Here is a 27,193-nt window from a genome sequence, read left to right as displayed (position 1 = left end):
TGTGCCCCACATAAGGCACCCCAACCCTCAGGACCTGCACTGGAGAGATGAGCCCCCAAAACATCTGGCTTAGAAAACCAACCAGGCTTACGTCCCAGGGACACAAAGGGCTACAGGGAACTGAGATTTTCCCTTTAAAGGGCTCAAGGGCAGTCTCATTCACCTGGGACCCAGAGCAAAAACAGCAGTTTGACAAGCACTCAGCCTATACCTGAAGGAGACTCATTTGCTCATCTTAAAGCATGTGCACACAGCTGGGACTCTCTGGAGACGGGGTGCTGGTGAACACCACTTTTGCACTCTCCCTCCACCCTGCTAGCTCAGGAGGGCCAGCTGGCACCATTCCGCCCCCTTGCTAAGGCAGCCTGAGGCCAGTGGTCAAGGAGCACTATCTGGCTGCCTTGCTGACGCTGAAGAGCGTGGGCAGCTGCAGCAATCCCTGCTCCCTGGCTGGGGCAAACAAGCCAGCGGTTATGGCATTCTCCCGTCCCTCGCTGAAGCAGGCAGGCACGCACAGACAAGGCGCACCCCGCTCACCCCCCTAGTGATGGCACTTTCCCCCTTAGTTGAAGCCTGCAACCGTGCCCGCCCCCTATGCTCTCCAGCTGCCCCACACAACCCACCCAGGGGATGCCCCTCAATCCCCTAGCCCTGGTGGCCAAGGGGGCTTCTGTTCCTGGGCTCCACTAGACTGTAACAATCAGAAACACAGTTCTTGGCAGGCTACCATCCCCAAGAGACTGCACAGACAGCAGATAAACACACTCCCAGTCTTCCTGTGAAAAAGGCCTATTTACTTATCCTGGAGCTTCTGCCTGAGGGACAGGCTTCAGGTCTGCCACACACCTACAGGCCACAGAGGCACTCTCAGAGAACACACGCAGGGACACACAATACTTGCACATTCCCTTGGCCTCGCTACAGCTCGACGACAATACCTCCCAGAAAGGAGCTTATTATACCACTCTTCTGGAGCCCTGATTTCTGCAACTGTCGCCCAGCGGACACCTTCAAATCTCCTGGTCTGGAGGCCAGCAGGGTTTACGACTGCAGCCCCACAGGACTGTATATATTGGCATACTTTAAAAGCTGCGGCCTGAGGGTCTGGCTTCCAGTCAGCCTGAAACTAGCTGCTGACTGAGATCCTCCCCTTGGAACACTGACAGGTCTTGCCACACCCTCAACAACGGGGACCTTTATCAAGAATAAATCAGGCTGCTTAGACAACCACATAGGTTCGAGAGACAACCAAGAGCTAGGGCAAGGTTGAACAATAAGGTTCACCTCCCACACAGGGCCACTCCTTCAAGACTGGGAGAGGTGGCTGCTTCACCTAATACACAGAAACAAACACAGCGAGTCAAGCAAAATGAGGAAACAAAGGAATATGTTCCAAACAAAAGAATAAGACAAAAATCTCAGAAAAAGACTTAAATGAAATGGAGGTAAGTAATCTACCTGATAAAGAATTCAAAGTAATGGTGATAAAGATGCTCATCGAACTTGGGAAAAGAATGGATGACCACAGTGAGAACTTCAACAGGAGATAGAAAACATAAGAAAGTACCAAACAGAAGTTAGAGTTGAAGAATACAATAACTGAACCGAAAAATGCACTAGAGGGGTTCAACAGCAGACTAGATCAAGCAGAAGAACTAGTGGTCCAGTTTCATTCTTTTGCATGTAGCTGTCCAGTTTTCCCAACACCATTTACTGTAGAGACTATCCTTTCCCCATTGTATCTTCTTGGCTCTCTTGTTGTAATTAATTGACCATATGTGCATGGGTTTATTTCTGGGATCTCTACTCTGATCCACTGATCTGTGTGTCTGCTTTTATGCCAATACCATACTGTTTTGATTACTATAGCTTCGTAATACAGTTTGAAATCAGGGAGCATGATGTCTCCAGCTTTGTTCTTCTTTCTCATGATTGCTTTGGCTATTTGAGGTCTTTTCTAGCTGCATACAAATTTTAGGATTGCTTTTTCTATTTCTATGAAAAATGCCATTAGAATTTGGATAGGGATTGCACTGAATCTATTGTTGGCTTTGGGTCTGATTCACAGTTAAACAACCAAAAGATCTCTGTGGAACCACTCCAAAATCTAAGAAACGGTTTAATATAAGCTAAAATAGCAAAGGTGGGGAAGTTTCCTCTGACGAGCAGTCTATAATATTTTAATACAGAAGGAGGTGGCATTTAGAGGAAAAGTATCCCACATGTTTCATTAGTGCCAATTTTCATAAGTGAAAATATCTCCACTGCCTCTAAAGCCTTTAGCTAAATTGCTGAAAGGTCTTTCACACAATAATTCTGTTTTATGGCCATTAAAGCGCCCAACTAGCCGCAGAACTGCCTTAGTGAACAGATGCTGTTGAAAACTGCTTCAGCCTCAAAGCAGCTGTGAGGTGAGAATCGATGGCGCCACGGCGTGCCGAGGACAAAAGAGGCCGGGGTGCCTCCCGAGAGTGGCCTACAGGGGAAGGGGAAGGATAGCTCCATCCAGGCGTCTCCACACCCAGGTCCCTCACGGGAAAACAAGGCAATGGTGAACCAGTAAGAAGCAAACATCAAGACACAACACAACACGTCAAACAGTGTGAAGACTGAGACACAAGATTTTTAGAAATATGGTGTTTTTTTTTTTTTTTTAGGGGGAGGTCCCTTTTACAGGGATAGTTACAAGGAATACCAAAAAGGAACTATGTTCATTTTCCAGACTATTTATCTCTGGTTGCATGCGTCATTCCATCTGCATGGATGCCTAAGAACATTTTTACTGAAAGCTATAGAAACACGTGTCAAGGAAAAACAGTACATTAATGAGCATCCAGGTTATAGTTTCAGATTTAATTCTCATCAGCAGAAGTGAACTCTCCTGCATTCATCAGGGCCACCCCTGTCCGCAGGGAGTGCAGGGACGTCTGAATTTCACACAGCTGGCCCTTAGATTCTAATCACAGGACCAATGCTCGGTCCTTATTTTCACATACATAAAGGACAAGATCTTAAACGTGCTAACCCCTTACAATTCCCACTGACTAAACTTTGAACAAGAGAAAGGGGCACTGGTGGAGAAAAGGCAGCTGGAAAGGTATGGGGTCACCTTGGGCAAGATGTCACATTCTGTTCTTCGGACCTGGGGCCTTATCTCATGTATGAAAGAGAAGGATTCCAGGTGCCAACGGGGGGGAGTGATGCACTGAGCAGCAAGATGAAGGAGAGAGCGCTGCATGTTACCTTAAAGGTATTTTAGTACTTCATGGCATCCAACAGGCAGGAAGAGACTATGGCCTGGAATGAAGAGAAAATTATGTGGGTTTCATCCATCCTCCATTCAAGAATCACCACAAATGGTGACACGAGGGACCACCAATGGAGATGGGGAGGAGGGGAGCACGGGGTCGGTGTAGACACAGATTCTGCAGGATCTGGGGGTCACAATGGGGGGTGGTGCCTAGATATTAGGGGAAAGAAAAAGTTAAGCATGATAGGAAGGTTGTCACTTAGACTATGAGGTAGGTGGTGATGGGACCACAATCAAAGACAGGAAGTTCAGAAAAGAGTCGGAGGGCGAAAAGCAGGGTTAGGAGCAGATGCTTAGGACAGGAACAGAGGTACAGTCCTGGCAGGGAGAGAGGCAGACACCAGAAAATGCTCATGGTCAGTGCTCCACATTTCACACAATAAAAGCATCTTACACCCGGTTGTGTTTTCATATGTGCTTTTACCACATTAGACCCCACAAAGTTCAGAAACAATGACTACTTTAACAAAAAAGGGAAAGGTGGTAAAAGACTTTTATCAACTTCTCAAACTGAATTAAGAACTCAACAACAAAAAAACTAACAGAATTAAGAGCCTTAAGCTCAAGCCAACCAAGCAATCCTAAAAAGGGCCTGTAACTCTAGGCCTCAGTTTTTGTACTGGAAAAAGTGACCAGACTGAACTAGAATCTTCCTAATGTAATATTACAGAAAAATGGTATCTTAACTGGGGGCAAATTATACACTCCTTTGTTTTGATAAAAAAGGAAGCTGACTTATGTTCTAAAATCTCATATTAAATTAAAATATTTTTCTCAACTGAAAAACTCCTGTTTCAAAAGTGTGTTTTAAGAGTCAGAAACTCAATAAAATGTTACAAGAATACCTGTCATTAACATATTTGGGATTAACTCCATGGATTTTTTTAACCTATAAACTGAGTGCAATTCAACTGCATGTACCATCAGAGGAGATATTTTGCTGACAAATTATTTTAAGTCTCTTTTGGTAAGTGTGACTACATGTTTGTCTGCAACTGCTTCTCCTCTTCCCTTTCCATTCCCAGATCTTAGAGAAATTGTTTTCCTCCACAAAATCTCTGCTGCTCCTTCTCTCCCATCCAAGCCCCAGATCCAACCAACGCCCTCCCCAGCACTGCTTTTTTTATTCTATGAAATTAGCAACTACTGCCACAATCAAGATTTTGGCAAAATGAATTTGTCCTTGCCAGATTAGACCATGGGTAAAATTCAAGAAAGAGGGAGCTTCTATTGACTAGGGTAGTAGAGAAAACCAGCGTTCCTTCCAGCCCACACTCCCATCCAGAAGCCTCTCACCATTCTCTGCCCTGGGCTGGGGACAGTCTTAACTGTGCCTCCAACCCAGGAAAGAGAGAAGCTCTGAGACCAGAGCTGAGAGCAGCCCTTCCTATTCCAGGCCAAAGACAGATTAACCCCACATCAAAAGTCAACTTGTAAAGCATCGCCTCTATCTCCACAAAGCCTGATTTCGAGCAATGGTTTCTGCTAAGCAGCGCACATTAGTGAAGGAAAGGGAACTTGTCAGAAGAGTCTGATATCAATTTATGCTGCCTGCCAGAGCATGCAGCAATTCGGCTTTTAAAAATGAAGATTAACATCACTAGTCATTAGGGAAATGCAAATTAAAGGTACAATGAGATATCCCTTGAAATCTGTTAGAATGGCTATCATCAAAATTATAATAGATAACAAGTGCTGGTGAGGATGTGGAGAAAAGGGAATCCTGTGTACTATTGGTGGGATGCAAACTGGTACAGCCACTATAACAGTATGGAGGTTCCTCAAAAAATTAAAAATAGAACTACCATATGATCCAGCAATTCCACTTCTGGGAATATAGCCAAATGAAATAAAAACACTAACTCAAAAAGATATCTGCACCCCCATGTTCACAGCAGCATTATTTACAACAGCCAAGACATGGAAACAACCTAAGTGTTCACTGATAAATGAATGGATAAAGAATATGTGGTATATTTATACAATGGAATATTATTCAGCCATAAAGAAACAAGGAAATTCTACCATTTGCAACAACATGGATAGACCTTGATGGCATTATGCTAAATGAAATAAGTCAGACAGAGAAAGACAAGTATTGTATGATCTCACTTATATGTGGAATCTAAAAAAATAAAAATAAAAAAACCCAACCTCATAGAAAAAAAGATCAGACTGGTGGTTACCAGAGGTGGAGGCTGAGGGGAAAGGGAATTGGAGGAAGGGGGTTCACAAGGCACAAACTTCCAGTTGTAAGATAAATAAGTACAAGGGATGTAATGTACAGCATGATGACCATAGCTAACACTGCTGTGTGATATACAGGAAAGCTATTAAGACAGTTCATCCTAAAAGCTCTTATCACAAGGAAAAATTTCTTTTTCCTTTTATCTTCTTTCTTTTCTTTTTATTGTATCTATATGAGAAGATGGATGTTAGCTGAACCTACCATGGTAATCATTTCACAATATATGTAAAACTATCATGCTGTATGCCTTAAATTTATACAGTGATATATGTCAACTATTTCTCAATAAAACTGGCTTTCTCAATTATGATTTCCCCTTAGGTCACCATTCTGTGACATGGTGAAAAAATAAGAAGCAATGCAAGGAAGGAAAGATGTGATATGATACCCAATATTCTTATAAGCAGTAATAATAATCACGGCTAACATTTATTGAGAATTTACAATGTGCCAGGCACCATTCTAAAAGCTAAGAACTTTACATGTATTAACTCACTTATTCCAACCTATGAGTTGAGTAATATTATCTTTCATCACTTGAGAGATGAGAAAACTGAAGGAGAGAGTGTCACTTGGCCAAAGAAGACCTGGCATTCCTTGGGATCCTGCACTCTGAACCAGATTCCATACTGCCTGGAGCTTACGAGTCTAAATCAGTGGTCCTTGACTAGGGTCATCCTGCCCCCCCAGGGGACATTCAGCTATGTCTGAAGACAGTTTGGGTTGTCATAACTAAGGGCAGGGGGTGCTATTGTCATCGAGTGGCTAGAGGCCAGGGATGCTGCTAAACATCCTACAGTGTACAGCACTGCCCCACAACAAAGAACAATCCGGCCAAACTGTCAGTAGTGCCAAGGTTGAGAAACCCTGATCTAAGATAATATCCCTAAACGTCTTAATAATCTTTCTCTCCTTCACCACTGTTCAACGTGACTCAGTGGAGGGAATAATGAAGAGCAAGAAACACCCAACAGAGAAATACATTAGTGTGACAAATGACTAAGTGGAAGAAATTCAGTAAATTGGCGCTAAAAGCTTTATTCAATTTTTCAAAAACAAAAATACCTTCCCATTAAATAAAAATAAAAGTGTTATATTCCAAAGAAAACAAAACAAAGGTAGCAACCAGAGTCAAAACTTCTTTAAAAAACTGATTTTATATCACACCTCAAGTAAAAAGTTCTCAAAATCACAGTTTGGGTTGCCCAATTTTGAAGATTCTAGTGGGGTAGTGACTGCACTAGAGGAATTCTTGTTCTCGTCGAATCTCACAGGCACAGAGGGGGACAAGGACAGAGAGGAGCTCCCCATGGGTACTAGCAACACCCCGCAGGTAAGCAGCTGCTGCACTGAACGTCAGCACTGAAGGACTTCTGCTGCCTTCTCCTTCACCGCACGCCCTCCCCAGTCAACACTTCACAGCAGAGTCAAGGCCTTTGTTGCCAGAAGCTCACTACCCCAACCCCCCAACCATTCCCCACTGCACCTTGCCCCACACCCCACCTCCTGTGACTCACTGCTACAAAGCAGCCACACTTCATTTTCCCACTCAAGGACTCCACCCAGGTGTCGGGTAAAGATTAATTTTCACAAATAAGAAGAAAACACTTCAACCAATTTGACTATCTGGAATGCGAAAAATATGTATTTTCTGAGAAAAGCTTTCATCTGTCTCTGGGCAAAAGTTATTAAACTCCTTTGCACTTTCACGAAATCATGCAAATTAACTGAGAAGCAACCGATTCTAAAAATCATGGGCGACTGTTGTTCATTCCATCAGTCACTGAACATTCTCCTCAGGGGCCCTGTCTGTAGAGGTCAGGCCTGCTCTCAAGGAGCTTACAGTCTGCGGGGAACAGAGACTCACTGGGACAAGCCTAACGCAAGGCAGAGGGAGTGACACCAGACCACAGAGATTTCACAGAGCGGGGGTATCTGGGGACAGTCACTCAACTTTCAGAATAAAGTTTTGAGGATGCTATTTTTTGTGTAATTAAGTAAGGAATTAAATATGAAGGATGCGCTTACATTTTTAAATACTGAAATCCAACTACACAGCCAATGAGAATGAGCCTCTACAGCACTTGAAAAGGGAATCATTCTAAAGTCTTCTCAATTCCCTGATTATGTTTACGTTGATGGTTCAGTTTATGCTGAGCAAAGACTGCACACTGGAGGAGTAGAGAGCGGCTTTCACAAGACCACAGGATTCCACCACGTCTTAATAACCTCCTTGCTCTGTAACTAAAAGAGCAGTTACCAACTCCCAAGAGCCTACCTGGCCAGGAGGTGTGTGTGCTGTCCATCCTGTCTAATCCTCACAGCACTCTGAAAGGGGCCAGACACCCAGAGGAGCTCTGGCGCTTGTCCTATCACACGGCCAACAGAGAGAAGAGCCAAGAGTCCAGTCAGGCTCATCTGACATCTGAGTCAGCCTTCTTCCTGCCTCCTCCACCAGGCAGCCTCTCTATCTCACAAATAGGAAAACTCGGCATGCAGGCCCCTAGCTGTAACAAAGGTATAAGTTTCTCAGGAAAGGAAAAGAACATACCAAAAAATTCAAAGTTTAGTATAAAATTAGAGTTCTTCACCCAAATACTCAATTCTGGAAAATCATTACTGTTTTAGCAGGCTAACCATTTTCTAAGTGAGGATACATCTCTCACTTGTGCAACAAGCAGCTGGGTTTTAAACTGCTGCAAGCTACAAATGTGAATGTTAGCAGCTATCACCAACTTCCACTTGCTTTAATTTCACATCCTAAAGTGAAATAGCTAACTTTTAAAAGTCCCTGTGATAATTTACAAAAACTTAACTGAGGTTTCAGTGTGATTAAAACTTTAAAGCATACTGGATGACAGAACAAATATTCACACAACAGAATACTATATAGCAATGAACAAACTATTATTATATCCAACATGGAATATTTCACTCACAATAATGCTAAATGAAAGAAATCAGAAACGAAAATGTGCATACTATAGATCCAATCTATGTAAAGTACAAAAACAGAGATAATTCATCTATGGTGGTTACTTGGTTACTGCTGGCAGGGGGGCAGTGACTGGGATGGGGAGCAATGGGTTCTTTGGGGCTCTGGCAATGCTGTTTCTTGATCAGGGTACTGTTCAAACGGGTGTGTTCACTTTATGAAAATCCATCAAACTCTACACTTATGACTCGTGTACTTTAAAGAAAGTCTTCTTAAAATGAAAAATGTTAAGATCTGTTTACCAGAATGCCCATTCTTCTGCATTTTAAAGGAACCAAACTTAATAACATTAGTTCAACCTTGCTCATAAAACATATGTATAAATGGTATTTAGAAGTTTAAAAAATGGTATTCTTGGATTTATGATACTAGGTCGCAGAGTAAAATAATAAAAATGATTTTTTTAAACGTCTGTGGAAAAAAAATCACTGATACTCATGTTAACAATTTCAACCAGGCACTATTAAAAAAAACTTTAAGTTTTTCATCTAACTATTCATGTGAAATAAAGGTTTAACTCTACATTGAAATAATACAAAATTTCTCCTTTGTTCAAAAAGCAAGGAATGAAACTAATGTTGGCAGCCTGAGGAATGCACGAGGAAGGAAAACCAACTCAGGCCAGATGCGTTTCACTAAGAACGCCTTATCAAAATGTTCTAATTGGTTAAGTACATTTTCCAGTGAGGAAATACACTGATTTTCAAAGTTAGTGGGTTCAATAATTCCGAAACTACACATTATTAAACCTTTGTTGCTATGATCTAAAGAAAATGATAAATTTAAATTGTAAAGTTAACAGAGGAAACCTATATTTGAATCATGAAGCTGCAGTTTTAATTTTTAATCTGTCAGTCCGTTTTAAAAGTGTCTTAGACAATCCAACTGCCAATAATTAAGTATGGATAATAAGTTTCATCATATCATGAGCCCATTTATAACTTCCTATAACAGATAATTAATACTTTCCAGAGAAACCAATCACTAACACTATTAGCTAACATGGATCCCTCGCTACCACATACCAGGCATATGATATGTTCCAAGCGTTTCCCTTCAAGAGTCACTTCCTGGAGGCAGATGGTGCTACTATCTGCAAACATTTGATGGCTCTCCCTACAGAAAGATTACGGATCCCCAACCTCTGAACTCAGTCAGCCACAAGACTTGCTTTAGCTAGTGAAACGCAAGCATGTCACTTCCAGGCAGAAGCTTTAAGAGCTATATTCTTTCTCTTACCTCCCTTCTTGATCTTTGAAATACAGATCAAGATGCACCCTCCCTCTGTGTCCCTGAATTTCCACAATGAACACAACCCCTGTGCTAATCCATGATGGACATGAAATACGAGTAATGCTTAAGCTGTGCTGTTGTAAACCCACTGAGATGGGGATTTGTGTGTTACCGCAGGATAACCTGGCCCATACTGACTGACACAAATCTCTGTTTCATACAAGTGGAAAGTGAGCCACAGAAAAGTATCTTGCCCAAGAGTCTACAGCTAGTAAATGAGGGAAATTAAGAATTCAGGAAGTCTAAACTCCAAAGCCCATACTTTCATTCAATTCTTGTTTTCATAATTTACAAAACTTAACTATTTCTTCTTAAAACTCTCAATAACAAACATGTGATTCCTAAGATCAGAAGGAGAAAAGATCAGAGATGCACACAAGATGTGCCTGTGGGTTTGCAGAATACCAACACATTAGTTATTGACCCATCAGAACAACCCGCTGTACCAGCACACGAACAAGGCAGGTCACTCCACTTGGTTACTCATTTGACAACTGTGCTGGGCAGGGGGTATGCAGACATGCAAGACAGTCCCTGCCTTGAAGGAGCTTGCGGCCCAGCACAAAACAGTAAGCCAACAACTAATGCAGCGTCAGCGCACTTGTGGAGATATGCACACGTGTCCTGAACTTGAGGAGTTCACAAAAGGACTTCTCACTGAGGCTGGAAGTGAGGAGTGTCAGGGAGAGTTTCTAGGGGGAAATGACATCTGAGCTGTGTTTTAGATGGTTTAGATGGTGAGAGTACAGGGTAGTATACGAGGCTGGAGCATGTTCTAAGAAATGAGAACATCAAAGGTGTGGAGGCGAGGGAAAACACGGCCACCTGGGGAATTTACCTAGAACGTGAGGCTGGAATGCAGACAAGAGAGGGACGGTCCTGCAGGGCTCACCCGGCAGCAGAGTGAGGATCAATAGCAAAGCAAGAAGGAGCTATCAATCTGAGAGTCCTGCGTCCAGGGTCCCTGAGCTCCCACTAACTCTAGCTTTGGTAAGACAACGCCAAAGGTTCCTGAAGCCACTCATTCGCCCCTCACCTGTGACATGGGTGTGATCAATAAAGAGCTTTTAAGTAGGCTTCCTTGTGACTCAGTAGCACAGGACTTCAAAGAGGCTCCAGTGCTTCCTCACAAAAGACAAGGGCAGTTGTGCACTTTAATGTGAAAGGCAAAGGTGTAACAAAACAGGCCACAGCAATTCAAGTCAGTCAATGATACCTCTAGGACTCTCCCTGAAGGCTTGACATCTTTTCAGCCACACAGAACTTATCTTGATGTACCTTTCGTTACTTGCTGTCATAAGCACCACTGCAAACAAACCAGCTACTTAAATTCAAGCCTCCATCACTCTTCCTTTTGTAGAAAGGGCACTCTCTCCAGAGTACCTGATTTCGGACTGGAGAGCTTATCCTAACACTGCTAATAATCCTTAAGTCGACAAAGCAACTTCCATTTTTACTAACAAGTATCATATACATTTATTTTATCATTACAGCAATCCTAGTTCAGAAATAAATGGATTTTCCAAGTCACACTCTTGGGATATGGGAGAATCAGGAGCAGGATCTAGTCTGGTTCCTGTCCTTCAGCACACTTTCCACCTGCTGCCTACAGCAACAGACCGATATTCCTGGGTCCCGGGCAACACACCTGGCTTAGTGACCTGAGACTACTTACCGGCTTCTTGGAACTTCTTCAATTCCTCCCTGTGTAAAAGAGGAATCAGTCTAAATGAAGTTCCTTCCAACTTTGTTTTTAAAAAGAAAAGTTACAGCAAAAGATTCTCTTCCTCCAGGAAAAGACAGGACAGTTGTAAGTGCCTGAATCAGTCATAATTCAAATAAGTTTGAGAAAAGGCATAATTACAAATACAAGTATTCTCCCACACTGACATGTTAAAAGCAACTCTTTAATAAAATTGTGTTTTAAGGACAATACAAATTAAATATGATTTTTCCAACTAATACATGAATCAAATCAATAGTATAATTATTATATATCAGTAATGTAGAGAATTACACTGATAATTAAGTTATTGAGTGCTAGAGTCAGGTATTCCTGCTCCAACACTTGGGATCCAAAACAAGCAAAGGAAGAAAAGAAACAAAAACTTCTTTCCCTGCCTCCCAATTCTTTGATGGCTTCTCCATCCTTCCGTTTCCCCTAACGCAAGGTTGAGGGTGCTCAGTAATACAAGGTACTTGGTATTTAATTTCCCATAAAATAGTATGTCTAAGTTTTCTTGCTGCTGTAACAAATTACCACAAAACTTCGCAGCTACAAACAACATAAATTTATTATCTCACAGATCTGTTGATCAGTAGGCTTGGCTGGTTTCTTTGCCCAAGTATCACAAGGTCAAAATCGATGGGTGGCCAGGACTGTGTTCCTTTATTAGGCTCTAGAGAAGAATCTGCTTCCAGGGACATTCAGGTTGTTGGCAGAATTGAGTTCCATGTGACTATAGGACCGAGGTCCCTGTTTCCCTTCTAGCTGCCTGCGACAACTGTTCTCAGCTTTTAGAGGCTGCCCACAGTCCTTAGCTCATGGGAATGAGCTAAGGGAGGGCAGCAGGTTGAGTCTTGCTCATTCTTCAAACTCCCCTGCCCCTTCTTCCCTCACATCTCTGTGAGTCTTCTACCTCTTTCTGCTGCTTTTAAAAACCCTTGTGATTACACTACTGAGGGCCCACCTCAATAGTCCAAGATAATCTCCCTATTTTAAGTTCCTGAATTCCATCTACACAGTCCCTTCTGCCATGTGAGGTAACATATTCCCAGGTCCCAGAGATTAAGGCATGCGCACCTTTGGGGGGCCATTATTCTGCCAATCACATCATAAATACAGAAAAGAAGACATAAATGTCTCTTGCTATAAAACAATGAATAATTCTGCCCACACGGCACAGCAGAGATTTAGATTAAATATCAATGAACAGAAAAGATGGCAGCAATGACCTTGTGATTATTCTGTACAAACAAAAAAACCCATTAGTTGTTAGTGCTCGAAACAATGAAAAGTATACGTGCTAGAAGAAGGGTTAAAGAAAACAAAAATGTTAAGTGTCAAACTATGTTAATTACAGAAACTAAGAAAAATGTGATATTCTGAATCAACTCTTCAACTTTCATAATTATTCACAGTAGGCACTGTGAATCATATTTTATATTAAAATTTGAAGTATCTTAAAACCTACCTTAAAGACTCTCACACAAATCTGAACAGAGAAATAGAGATAAATAATTATGCTGTTTCAGATGTTCAACCAGTACAAGTCAAGGTGCCTAGCTTAACCACAGCAGTAAAAATCTCAACATTTTATTTAGGTGATTTCAAAGAAAATATACTTAAACAGGAAAGCCTACTGTTGCTAACTTTGTGAACAACAGAAGTCAAAGCTAAAGCGAAAAATAAGAAAGGAAAAGAACAGCTCACAAATTACTAAACTTACACTATTTGCAATGGCAAAACTATCAAAAACTTTAGAAAAACATAAAAGTACTGACTAGCCAAAATCTACAGAAATGTAGTAGTTAATAATAATCAACTCTCAATGTTAAAACTCACACTATGTAAACCAAAGATAATCAACTAATCACATATATATTTATTAAAATTATTCATATCAAGAGTGATAATATTTAAAATTAGAATTATAATAAAAGTTTATATAAATCAAAAATTTTAAAATATTCCCATTTATTCTCTAAATAATATGTACTAAATAGTATAAAACTGTACCCAAGTGATGCAAGTTAGAGTACCATTCATCAAATCATGCTAATAATCTCAAAGTCATCTGTTAATTGTTAGAAATTACTGATGTGATCCTTTATTTGATGTATCTGTCACAAGCTAAGCAATGTCTGAGCTATGATTTCACATAACAACCAAACTCTTCCAATAACTTCCCCCATTGAATGGAAAGAACTGGTGAATTGAAAGTTGATATATAGAGATTTTCCCACAACATAATATTGTTCATGGCAAATCTTCTTTATCGTCTGCTGAACTAATATCAATTAAACCCAATTTTTTTCTATCCCTAATAATATTGAGATTTTTATATTCACTATTTCTATTATCATGTAAGCCATGAAAACCACTTATTGGACTGTCATATTCAATTATCTAGTTTAATTTTATAAATTTTGTTCACCTTCAATCTATGGTGCTTTGAAAACATCAACTGTCCAAATTCCAAGAATCAATAAATTAAAAGGATGTTATTAAAAGTTAATTGTATTCTTCAGATTTGTCACCAAATAAGTGTATTTTCATGTCACGTTGTTGAATAATTTAATAGTTTTTCTCTTGGAATATTTTGCTTTACTTCAAATTTATTTGTTTCTCTAATATTCTCTATCACAGCTCCCTGTATTTGGTTTTATATGTTCTATCACCTATTATTTATCAAATAAATCTATCCATTTTAATAATTGAAAATTTTCTTTCTCCTAAAACCAAAAAAATAAGAATAGTTAGAATAGCATGTAATAAAGCCAAATCTCTAAAAAGTTTAATTATCCAAATGCTATCTCACAATTTCTATTAAAGTGAATATTCAAGTCTCTATATGATTTCCAAATGGAGTTTGCATCAATAATACCACATGCTGCCCATCCAAAGGCAAATAATTTATTACTTCAATTCCAAGTTCTTAGATATATTATTTAACTCTGGCATTTATTTGATATAAGTATAAAAATATCAAGAAAAAATATTAAGTGGTTTATTTGGTTTTTATCATTCTATGGCATCATCTAGATAGAGATAACTAAATACAAAAAGACAGCATCAAACGAAAATATCCAAAAGTTTTCCTAGAATTTCAGCTGAGACAACTTTCTTCTCCTTAGCACTATACTTGCACCATCTGTACAAAATACATAAGGTTTTCATGTAAATATTTTTCATTGAAACCATTTTTCCTGAATGTGACAATCAAGTTTAACATATTTCAGATATTGTTCCTTCTAGCTCCACGAAATCAACAAAAACATCACCTATCTTCAAAGATTTGAATATTGCATTTTAAGTAAATTATTAAACCACTTCTATGTGAAATGGCTGGAGCTTAGTCAATGATGACTGAAATTTTACTGCCCTGATTTGTAAGTTTTCCAAAAGGCTATTTTCTCATCTCAATAGACATGTTTTGCAACAATGAGGATCATAACTCTAAACTACCACGATATATTCATATAAAAACTATTTTTTGAAGTCTTAATAAATACTTTAAGTCAGAAAATTATTTTAAACTATACAATATATTGTGTTAGTATTTCATAAATACCTTCTCCTTTGTTTTAGCAATATCAAAAAAATTTGATAAATGTTTTTGGAAGTTACTATTTCAACTTTTTTGAAAACTGATTCATGTTTATATTTTTTTCCAGCTTTATTGGGATACACTTGAGGTATAATACTTTAAGTTTAATGTATAGAATATGTTGATTTGATACACATATATTGCAAAATGATAACCACCATATCCTTAGCTGACACCTCCATCATGTCACATAATTATCATTTCTCTTTTGTGGTTAGAACATTTAAGATCTACTCTCTTAGCAACTTTCAAGTATATAAAATAGTATTATTAACTATAATCACCATGCTGTACATTAGATTCCTGGAACTTATTCAAATTATAACTGGAGGTTTATACACTTTGACCAACATCTCCCCATTTTCCCCATCCCTTAGTCCCCGGTAACCACCATTCCAGTCTCTGTTTCTGAGTTCAGCTTTTTAGATTCCACATATAAGTGATACACAGTACCTGTCTTCTTCTATCTGACTTATTTCACTTAGCACAATGCCCTCAAGGTCCACCCATGTTGTCATAAATGGCAGGATGTCCTTCTTTCTCATGGCCAAACAATATTCCATTGTATATACATAACCACCACATCTTCTTTATTCATTCAACTGTTGACTGACACTTGGGTTGTTCCCGTATCTTAGCTATTGTGAATAATGGGGCAATGAAGATGTGGGTACAGATATCTCTTCGAGATAATGTTTTCATTTCCTTTGGATATATATCCAGAAGTGGGATTGCTGGATCACATAGCAGTTTTATTTTTAATTTCTGAAGAACCTCCATACTGTTTCCATAGTGGCTGCACTAATTTACGTTCCCACGAACAGTGCACAGGGGTTCCCTTTTCTCCACATCCTCGCCAACACTTGTTATCTCTTGTCTTTATAATATCCATTCTAACTGGCATGAGGTGATATCTCATTGTGCTTCTGATTTGCATTCTCCTGATGATTAGTGATGCAGAACACCTTTTCACGCACCTGTTGGCCATTTGGATGTCTTTGGAAAAATGTCTATTCAGCTCGTTTGCCCATTTTTTAATCAGATTGGTTTTTTTTGGCTATTGAATTGTATGAGTTCTTTATATATTTTGGATATTAACCCCTTATCAGAGATATGATTTGCAAATATTTTCTCCCATGTTGTAGGCTGCCTTTTCATTTTGTTGATGGTTTCCTTAGCTGTGCAGAAGCGTTTTAGTTTGATGTAGTCCCACTTGTTTATTTTTGCTTTTGTTGCCTTTGTTTTTGGTGCCAAATCCAAGAAATCATTGCCAAGAACAATGCCAAGGAGCTTACCCCTTATGTTTTATTCTAGGAGTTTTATGGTTTCAGATCGTACATTCAAATCTTTAATCCATTTTGAGTTGATTTTTGTGTATGGTATAAGATAGGGGTCCAGTTTCATTCTTTTGCATGTGGTTGTCCAGTTTTTCCAACACCATTTATTGAAGAGACTATTTTTTCCCCATTGAGTATTCCTGGTTCCTTTGTCATAAATTGACCACATGTGTGTGGGTTTATTTCTGGGCTCTCTAGCCTGTTCCACTGATCTGTGTGTCTGTTTTTATGCCAATACTATACTGTTTTGATTACTACAGCTTCGTAATATAGTCTGAAATCAAGCAGCATGATGCCTCCAACCTTGTTCTTCTTTCTTAAGATTGCTTTGGATATTTGGGGGTCTTGTGTGGTTCCATACAAATTTTAGGATTGTTTGTTCTATCTCTATGAAAAATACTATGGGAATTTTGATAGGGACTACACTGAACCTGTAGATTGCTTTGGCTAGTACTGACATTTTAACTATTAATTCTTCCAATCCATGAGAACAGAATATCTTCTTATTTATTTGTGTCATCTTCAATTTCTTTCATCAATGTCTTATAGTTTTCAGTGTACAGGTCTTTCACTTCCTTGGTTAAATTTATTCCTAGGTATTTCATATTTATACCTAGGTATTCCTAGGTATAAATTCCTAGGTATTTCATTCTTTTTGATGCAATTGTAAATAGGATTGTTTTCTTAATTTCTCTTTCTGACAGTTTGTTACTGATTTTGTATCCTGCAACTTGACTGAATTCATTTATTAGTTCTAACAGTTTTTTTGTGGACTTTGTATGGTTTTCTATACACAATATCAAGCTATATGCAAATAGAGACAGTTTTACTTCTTCCTTTCCAATTTGGATGCCTCTTCTTTCTTTTTCTTGACTAACTGTTCTGACTAGAACTTCCAGTACTATGTTGAATAAAAGTGGCCAGGGTCTTGTTCCTAATCTTAGAGGAAAATCTTTCAGTTTTTCACAGCTGATTACAATGTTAGCTGTGGGCTTGTCATATATGGCCTTTATTATGTTGAGGTACGTTCACTCTGTACCCAGTTTATTGAGAGTTTTTATCATAAATGGATGCGGAATTTTGTCAAATGATTTTTCTGCATCTATTGATATGCTCATATGATTTTTATTGTTAATGTGGTGTATCCCATTGATTGATTTGCAGATGCTGAACCATCCTGTATCACAGGAATAAATCCCACTTGATCATGGTGTATGATCCTTTTAATGTACTGTTGAATTTGGTTTGTTAATATTTTGTTGAGGACTTTTGCATGTATGTTTATCAGGGATATTTGCATGTAGTCTTCTTTTCTTGTAGTGTCCTTTTCTGGCTTTGGTATCAGGGTAATGCTGGTCTCGTAAAATGAGTTTGGAAGTGTTCCCACCTCTTCACTTTTTTGGAAGAATTTGAGAAAGATTAGTGAAGTCACTTGGTCCTGGACTTTTGTTTGTTGGGAAGTTTTTGATTATTGATTTAATCTCTTTACTAGTAATTGGTCTGTTCAGATTTTCTATTTCTTCATGATTCGAGCTTGGTAGGTTGTATGTTTCTAGGAATTTACCCATTTCTTATAGGTTGACCAATTTGTTGGCATATAATTGTTCATAGTAGTTTCTTATGATCCTTTGAATTTCTGTGGTACGTGTTGTAACGTCTCCTCTTTCATTCCTAATTTTGAGTCCTCTTTTTTTCTTAGTGCATCTAGCAAAGAATTTGTTTGCTAGGTGCACTAAATAAAATGATAAATAAAATGTGTCTATTTTAGTTATCTTTTCAAAAAACCAGCTCTCAGTTTCATTGATTTTTTTCTATTGTCTTTTTGTCTCTATTTCACTTATTTCTGCTCTGATCTTTGTTATTTTCTTCCTTCTACTAATTTTAGGCTTGGTTTGCTCTTCTTTTTCTAGTCCTTGAAGTACAAACTTAGGTTGTTCATGTTTATATTTTTTGTTAAAATAATCAAGTTGTATTTCATTCTAGAAATACAAATTTTTTTTTTTAGGTTTGTATATTCTGGGCTGTAGTTTATTAACCAATATTTCTTTCTTTATTCTGACAGATTCAGAATATTCATGTTTATGATATCTAAAAGGACAAAACTTATCCAAACTTTGTTGCCTCTTCATTTACAATAAAATAAAATTAAATTAATTCTTGAACTTATAAATATCAAAACACCAGACACTACTAACCCAAGAATTATGGTGCAATAACATAAAAAAAAAACCACAGTAAAAACTATTTAAAACTCAGCTGTTTAAAAGCTGTAGCAATTAAAAAGTCTGAGGATAATGATAAACGGATGATTCTCCTAAAGCACAGAAAGCTCCAGCTTCATAATGAACGCACAGTGGAGATACGCCACCCATTGCCACCAAGACCCAGGCTGGACAGACAGACAGACAGTGAGTGCTTTAACAATAGACCCCACTACAGCCTACAAAATTAGCTTGAACTAATGAGTTTACACTGAAATTTATATTAGTTTTACCACTTCTCATAATTACTATTACATTCTTCATTGAGCGATAAGGAAGAGTTTCAATATCTTATCAACCGGTAGAGCCAACAGCTGCAAAGCAGTCCTGGTTGTAACAATCACATTAAATAGCCCCAATTTTTCTCTAAACTGTCACTACAAGACCATTGATATTTTCCATTCTGAAATATGCCAACTGGAACAAAGTGATATTCAGTTACTGTTTAAAAGTAAAAATACCCAAAAAAGGAGATTTCAATAAAGCACAACATAAGACAGGAAAACCATGATGAGGAATTTTCCACAGTAATGTTGCTAAATTTAAACCATGTTGCTAGCAAAATATTCACCTATCAGGCACCATCACCACCACCACCACCACCACCACCACCACACTATTCACTGGTTAAGTAAGAGCAGAATAGTTGCCCCACATCATTAAAAAGTAAATGAACGAACAGAAATCACCTTAAATGCTCGGTCATATTATGCCACTCCCTCTGCTTAACACCCTACAGTGTTTCTCCTTAGAAAAAAGTCCAAAGTCTCCAACCAGGATCACAGGAGCTCCAGATTTCTCTGTTCTCCTGGATAATTCCTCTTTACCTTTCAGCTCACAGCTCACATGCCACTGCCTCAGAGATTCTTCTGTCTACCCAATCTAAACTCTGTGCACCCTTTTCCCACAGCACCTTATTCTTTTCCTTCACTGTGCTTTTCACAATGTGAGATTAAATGTGTAGTCACATGATTACTTATCGTTAGCCTACTCATTAGACGATTAGCTCCATGCAGACATGTTTTGTTCACTGCAGTATATCCAATACCTAGCATGATGCTTGGCCATAAAAAAGTGGATAAACACTTGTGAAATATATGAATGAGTGAATAAATCACTAAATGCCCTATGTCTATGTAACAGAACTGCCAAAAGTAAAACAGGACTTTAGGTTTTGTTAAAAATTATATAACAGGAAAAATACCTTTAAGTACTACTATTCCAAGAGCAAATATGTACACAAATAAAGATTACACAATAGTAGCACATACTTGCCATCCTCATCTGACTAGCTGGGACACTGGCACGCATGGAAGACCCAAAGGTCCCCTTTTCCAGCAGCAGAGGGGTACTCCCTGGTCTGCTCCCAGATTGTGGGGCAGAGGGAAGGAATAACATAGTTGTAAGACCAAGTACTCAAATTCTAACAATGGTAACCACACCCACCCATCTAGGTCTCACTTTTACGATCCAATCAAAGATGACCCTTTCATTACCAATACTGCAGAATCAGAAATTTCAGAGCAGACAAACCACTGCTGACTCAGGTCAAACAACTTCTGCCAAGAACCACCACACACCATGGCATTGTGAGGGGAAATGGAGTGAACAAGAAGGAAGACAAGAAAAACAATCCAGCAGGGCCAGGGAAGGGCCCAGAGCCAGGGACTCACAAAGAGCGGTGCCAAAAGGCACCAGAGAAAGAGAATCTGGGGTGAAGTCAACATATAATTGGAAAAGCCAAGTGGGCTAATAACCGTGGCAAATAAGGACAGGGTAAAGGGCTGGATGTCTTGATGAGATCAGATAAGAAAGTACATGCATACACAAGTAGAAGGAACTGGAGATTATGGTCACTTTCAAGTGAAAGTGGGCTATAAGTTCCACTATACCCGTGGGGAAAGCGGAACAGAAGGGACAGCCTCCAAAACTGAAAGAGTTAAAGCACTGTGAACCATGGATGCTAATGCATGGTTTAATGGGGTCAGGTAAAAACAGAAATTGCAGTAGGTACTGAGTCACTGAAATATGCAGAAAGAGAACTGTAGGTCGGTGAGGTCAGGAGAAGCAAGGGAAGAGGTAGTTTAAATTAACAATGTAGGGCTGAAAAGAAGAGACTGAAATGGAAACAGAATGAAATCATTTCTAGCTCTATGAACTGGAAGAGATGGAAAGAAGAATAAAAAGAGTCTACTGGTGAAAAACCAGGATTCAGTTGTGAGGCAGCAGGAAGAGCATTCGAAGAAAAGGCTCAACATATGACACTTTGTCTAGGGGCCAACAGAGCAGCAGGAGTGGCAGGGCAAAGCTGACCAGGGATGGGAGTTTGAGAGAGAACCAAAGGAGTGAGAGATTTGTGACTAAGGTGCTAGGTTCAGGTAGGACGGAATACTACGTACAAGGCCCTCAGTATACAGGTACCAAGATGAGTAAAATGCCCAAGGGAAAGGCAACATGGCGGTATTCGGTCAGCTCACAATAAATATGTCTGGTCTACTCTTTTCCCTTGGCCATGATTGACTGACCCAGGTTAGGCCTATCAGATTCTCTTTCTTGAAAACTTAAAACCCTTAGAAGAGATAGAAGGTAGCTGGAGACAAGTCACTTTAGAACACCCTTGAGAGAATTTCTGTGTTAACTCTTGTTGATACTCCGGTTCTCCTCTCTCACAAAACCTCGTTACTCAACTTCTCCCAATTCTGAGAGCTGTTCCTACCCTAACTTGTAATAGTTTCTCCATTTCTTCTTTTTTTTAAGACAGAATCATTTCTGTTGCTTATAACCAAAGTATCTTACCTGATTCAACATGGCTCCTGCCTACAGCCAACTCATTCATTTTATAAAGGAGGAAACTCAGGCCCTAAGAATATATTTTTCCCAGGTTACAAGACCAAAACCCAATTTTCCCTACTACTAGCACAGTGGGCGATATTTTTAAACACAGATTTAGACAGACAACTACCAAAAGATTTATAAACTAAATAACTTCAGGTAAAATCTAGGTGTAAAGGTAAAACATAAAAAGCTAAAACTGGAGCAGATGGAGGTAGGTGAGGAATAAGGAAGAGCTATTGATTTTCCATAGTAGCTACTGGAAGATATATTTCATATTCTATCATAACATAAAGCCTGAGTAATCAATGATTTCTACAAAAAAAATTTAAATATCTGAAGCCACTGTATCAACATAAAATCTAAGATAAAAAAAAAAGTACAAAGGCACACAGCCAGAGGCAGCAAAGATAAATGTCAACACAGAGACAAAATTACAAGGACCACGTCTATAATATCAGAATATCTCTGGCACTCATCACACGCTCAAACACATTTGTCTTGGATATCCTTCTCCACCAAAGTCTTTGGGCTACGAAACGTTTCTCATACTTCCTTGACTGTCTGAGATTCTGTTGCTGTTCCACTTCTTCCTCCTCTCAGATTCTTTGCAAGGCTGACTTCCTCTGTCTTCCCCATAAGTGTCCTTCTCTTCCTGAAACTTTTACTTTATTTCCCTTTCTCTAGCCAAAAATTTGGCTGCTAGAGATTAATCTTTCCTGTTTCCTTGGTGTCTGATGTTCTGATCTAACATTCCCTCATCAACACAAGACAATCTTAATGGGTACATTCTAGCAAACTTTTTCCATGGCACTACTTCAGAAACAACACAGGAGCTTTTTTAATAAAAACATTAACAAAGGTGATCTGTTTCTAAGACTGAGTATAAATAGCATATGTGCTTTAACGAAGCTATTTATTTCCTTTTGAACCACGGGTTTTCAGTAAAAATGGGAATCAAGTCTCTTATTTATTCCAGATGGTCCAAACCCATTATGATAAATAAACATGTACAGCCAGTGCCCCATATGAAATACTTCAAGTAAATACAATTATTTTATAGAAAAGGAATCTATGTTATAGATTAAAGAATTTAATTAAAAGAAAATTTGTCATAAATCTAATAAGTAGAATATACCAACCAGAATGGAAACTGTCTTCTCTCCTCTTATATATCAGAAAACAAATGAAATAATCATAAGAAATTAACATTTTACATACTTCAAACTTGAGAGGAAACATGAATAGTAGACTTCTTACAGCACTCAGCTCTGTTTACTTCCAATCTTTTAATAATTACAAAAATTCAAATCCATGTACATGTAGTTTATGTGAAAACACCTACTACTCAATTAAGAGAAGGAAAATAACAACTCTTGATGAGTTGTATAGCAAGATTTAATATAAAAACTCTCTTTAGGATAAAGAACATCATTTATTTTTCAATCACAACTATTCTCAATTGATATATGCTGGTTCCACTATATCCTAAAGCAGTGGCTCATCACGGCGTGAGGGGAGGAGAGGGTTTGCCCACCCCACCCCCAGGGGACATTTGGAAATGTCTGGAGACATTTTTGGTTGGCAGCTGGGGACTGGGGGGTGTGCTACTGGTATCTAGTGGGTCAAAGCCAAGAATGCTCTAAATACACTATGATGCATAGGACAGCTCTTCACAACAAAGAATTATCTGGCCACAAATGGTTAAGAAAGTCTGTTCTACAGAGAAAGAGGACTGAAAGGACAAGCAATAACAAGGAGTAGCTGTGAATGCCCATCTGCAAAGGCCCTCCCAGCTCGCAGGAGCCACCTACCTTGGAGGCCTGCGGAGTGGATATCACGTGGACCATGCTGGGTTTGACGCCGTTAGCCTTCGGCCGCTTATAGAGAGCAAATCTGCTTTTCCTCCGGCCTCTGTCTCCATTAGGTAAAGCACCGTTGTACCTATAAATGGAGATGAAAGAGTTCATTTATTTACAGATTTTAAAAGTTTTAAGAATAAAAGTGAGATAGAATAAGAGAAGAGATAGGAATGGTCATAAAGAATTGCCCACTAAACACCCCACAAAAGGAATGGGCTGCAGAACCGACTTCAGCTGTAATGAAATTCCAATCACTTCCAGAAACTTAATTTGAGTGATCTACAAAGTAATTATAGGCTTCCTATTCTATAAAGTCAGACTCTTCAAATCTTTTGGAAAGAGATAGAGTATAAATAAGCAAATGAGAATTCTGCAGAGGCCGTACTAGTTCTGGCTCAATTCAGCCAGCGTCGTTCTAATGGACCCCTGAGAAACACTCAAGAAATATTTTTAAATGAAGTAGTTAGAAAGTAGCATGCTAATTAAACTTCATCTCTCATTCTCAAATCATGTTAATGTAAGATCTTTATTTGTAAGAAGACCAAATTTAATTACTTGCATTCTTAAAAGTTCTGAATTCTCTACATCCATTCCTACTTCTATTTGAACCCTACACTGTCAGGTTAGCAAAATTAACTTGCAAAAATTAAACATAAAATCTGACTCTGCAAGAAGATTGCCCATAAAAAGGCCCAAAAGTAAAAAGATGAGTTTTAGTCCACAAACTGTCAAATAACTTAAAAAGTCACCTGGAAAACATATAATGTCCTTAAGCAGATTTCCTGCATTAATACCTTAAGCTAATATCAGTGTTTAAAAGAGACACAGGATTGCAGGTAGTGCTTCCATTTTCAACTGTACTTTCTGACTCTGGATGCTCTGACCGCTGTCTCACGTTGCCACACTGACATGAGTATTCCCCACCTCCCCCTTGGCAGAAGATCTTTTCAAGAAGAGAACCCAAAGAAGGGGAAGGAATCATTTAAGACTGACATGGATAATAGTACAGCTCCAAGGCCCCCTCAGAACACCAGTCAGGGGCAGCACACCTGGTGGTCCGCTCCTCTCCTAAAAGTCTTGCCTTTGCCACTTGTCCAGTCACATCCAGAAGAGCATGGTGGCCCAGAAGGCAAAGGGACCTGAGCCTACCGAGGACATCAAAAGTCAGAACAAAAGGGCTTTTGGGTTTGTTTTACATTTCAGTAGCTACAATATGACAATGGATTTAAATTATCACCAGAAGTTATTCCTACTATGTTTTGAATTTTTCCATTTCTATCACAAAGAAAAGTTAGCTACATAAAAATGTCTCTAGAACACAGAGATAGTTTACTTCAAGTCTATCCCTCTTCTTTTTCTGAGGCAAGATCATAATAATGTACATTATTTTCTTAAACATATTTTTGATGGCTACTATAATGAACGTATCCATGAGTAAACAATCATTATAAATTCACTTTAATATATTTCCACATCACTTAAATCAAGATGACCATTCTCTATTAAGAGAAAAATATGTGAATCAATTAAAGCCAGGGCTCTAAACAATTTAGAGGACCATTTTCACCACTGTGGCCTAGAGGCAACTGGTAAAAGATCTAGCAAGGTTTCCTGCCCCTCAGGTTTCCCGGCTCTCTGCTGCATCTTTCTCTCCACCATACACTGCTGGTCAAGAGCACCTAACGAGGAAGAGTGTGGCAGAGCTTTTTAGGGGTCTGCCCACAACAACCCTCCCTTCTTGGGAATCTATCCTTTAACTTCCTACAGTGAGCCCTGGCACCGTGTTGGAATGAAATGGCCAGGCCAGCGACCTCCCCATCACCCTGGAGCTGAATGGCCGGAGGTGGACATCTGGCCCAAGATGGTCAATGACAGTCTCGTCCCGGAAAACACAAAACTAGGACTGAGAGACAACCAGCCAATCTCTGCGGATGGCTGGAGCTGTAAAACATCAGCACAGGAGCTGTGGGGACATCACAATCTGTCATGTGACAGAGAAGCAGAGAAGCGAGGACTGGAGCAGATGAACAGAGACAAGCAACAAGAAGCGATGGAAAGAGGATCCTTAAGGGCTTCTACTGGCCGCTTCTACTCTGATCCTTGTTCATGAAATTCTTCTTAGTTTCAGCTAACTCAGGTTGGTTTCTGCTACTTACAACTCCAAAGCCCTATCTAATATGAAGGGAAAAACACAAAAACCAAAAATGTCAGCCTTAACATATGCAGAAACATTTTAATTTAAATTGCCTGAGCATAGCTGCTCAGATATTACAGGTTAAGCAAATGATACACCAGTCTACTTGCAGACTGCCTCCTTACTTAGTATATCTAGATGATGATCAGTGAAAAATCCTACTGGAAATAATGAAGGTAACAGTGGAAAACCAGTGCCATGATGAGACAAGTTTCTAATTAGGTTAAGCTACATGGTCACTCATTCAACATTTATAACTCCAAGTACTAGAGCTACAATGATGAATTTCTGCTTCCCTGTCTTCAGAGCTCTCCTCTTAAAAGCAGAGAAAGGCACAAAGACAAGTGGGATAAAACACTTATGCAACAAGATGCACTAGTCCCACAAAGCACATGGGAAGAGGCATTAGGGAAGGCTTCACGGAGGAGACACCACTCGAACCGTCTTGAAATGTGAACAAGACTAAATGGGGAATGTAGGGCAACAGTATGCACAGAGGCCAGGAGGAGTGTAGGCAGGTCAGTATGTGAGAGCAGAAAGTTCAAGACGAGAGAAGTAGTGGGCTAGGAGGGTAAAAGGTAGGAGGGACCAGATAACAGCCTGGAACTTCATGATAAGGGGCATGGCTTTTTCCCCTAAAGGGAATGGTGAGTTGGTAAGATTTAAGCAAAGGACTAACATGACTGGATATAAAGTAATCGCTGGGGCAGCCCAGTACAGGATGGATATACAGGTTAGAGACAGGAAGATCAGAAGGGAGAACTATCCTAACCATAGGCGGAGTGTAAGTGGGTTGGATGGGGCCTCCCAAAAGATATGTCCATGTCCCAGAACTTGTGAATGTGACCTTATTTTGAAAAAGGTCTTTGCAAATGTAGTCTGGGATCTGGAGATGAGATCATCCTGGATTACTGGGGTGCCCTAAATCCAATGACAAGTGTCTTTATAAAAGACACACAGGGAGAGAGAGGAGATGACCGTGTGAAGATGGAGGCAGAGACCAGAGTCAGACAATCACAAGCCAAGGAACGCCTGGAGCCACCAGAAGCAGGAACAGGCAAGGAAAGTTCCTCCCCTGGGGCCGCTGGAGCCTGGCCGACACCTGGATTCCAGAACTGAGGCCTCCAGAACTGTGAGAGAATAAATTCTGCTGTTTTAAGCCACCAACCACATTTCTCGTAATTTGTTACGATAGGTACAGAAAACTATACCAGCCTAGACCAAAGCAGCGATGGCGGAAATGAGTTGGAGGATTAGACAAAAAATTTAGAGTTGTTTCAATGCTTGGTGAACATCAGCAACTCCAAGGAAGCTTTATAACAATATGCATGCCTAAGTCTCAAGAGATTCTGGTCCAGCAGTTCTGGGACAAGGCTCCAGGCACGCATGTTTCAAAAGTTCCACAGGTGATGCTTGATTGAAGCCAGTTGAGAACCTCGCTTTTAAAGGAAAAAAATCAATAGTACTTCATGGCCTGTCTGGCTGCACAGAGTGAGGGACAGAGAAAGGGAATGTCACAGAGGCTTCTGGT

At 39.5% G+C, this 27,193-nt stretch overlaps 1 protein-coding gene across 1 annotated transcript in view; it reads right to left on the bottom strand.

The window, feature by feature from the left end:
- PELI2 (pellino E3 ubiquitin protein ligase family member 2) overlaps window positions 1–27,193 on the bottom strand; it is a 184,047-nt gene that overhangs the window by 107,518 nt on the left and 49,336 nt on the right. The window contains exon 2 of the mRNA XM_058566991.1: window positions 23,421–23,550. Within this exon, the coding sequence (XP_058422974.1) occupies window positions 23,421–23,550 (130 nt within the window). The remainder of the gene's footprint in view (window positions 1–23,420; window positions 23,551–27,193) is intronic.

The sequence above is a fragment of the Diceros bicornis genome, chromosome 24, assembly GCF_020826845.1.
Source record: "Diceros bicornis minor isolate mBicDic1 chromosome 24, mDicBic1.mat.cur, whole genome shotgun sequence".
NCBI lineage: Eukaryota > Metazoa > Chordata > Mammalia > Perissodactyla > Rhinocerotidae > Diceros > Diceros bicornis.
Note: the sequence above shows the minus strand (reverse complement) of the source record. Positions and strands in the feature narration are given on the sequence as shown.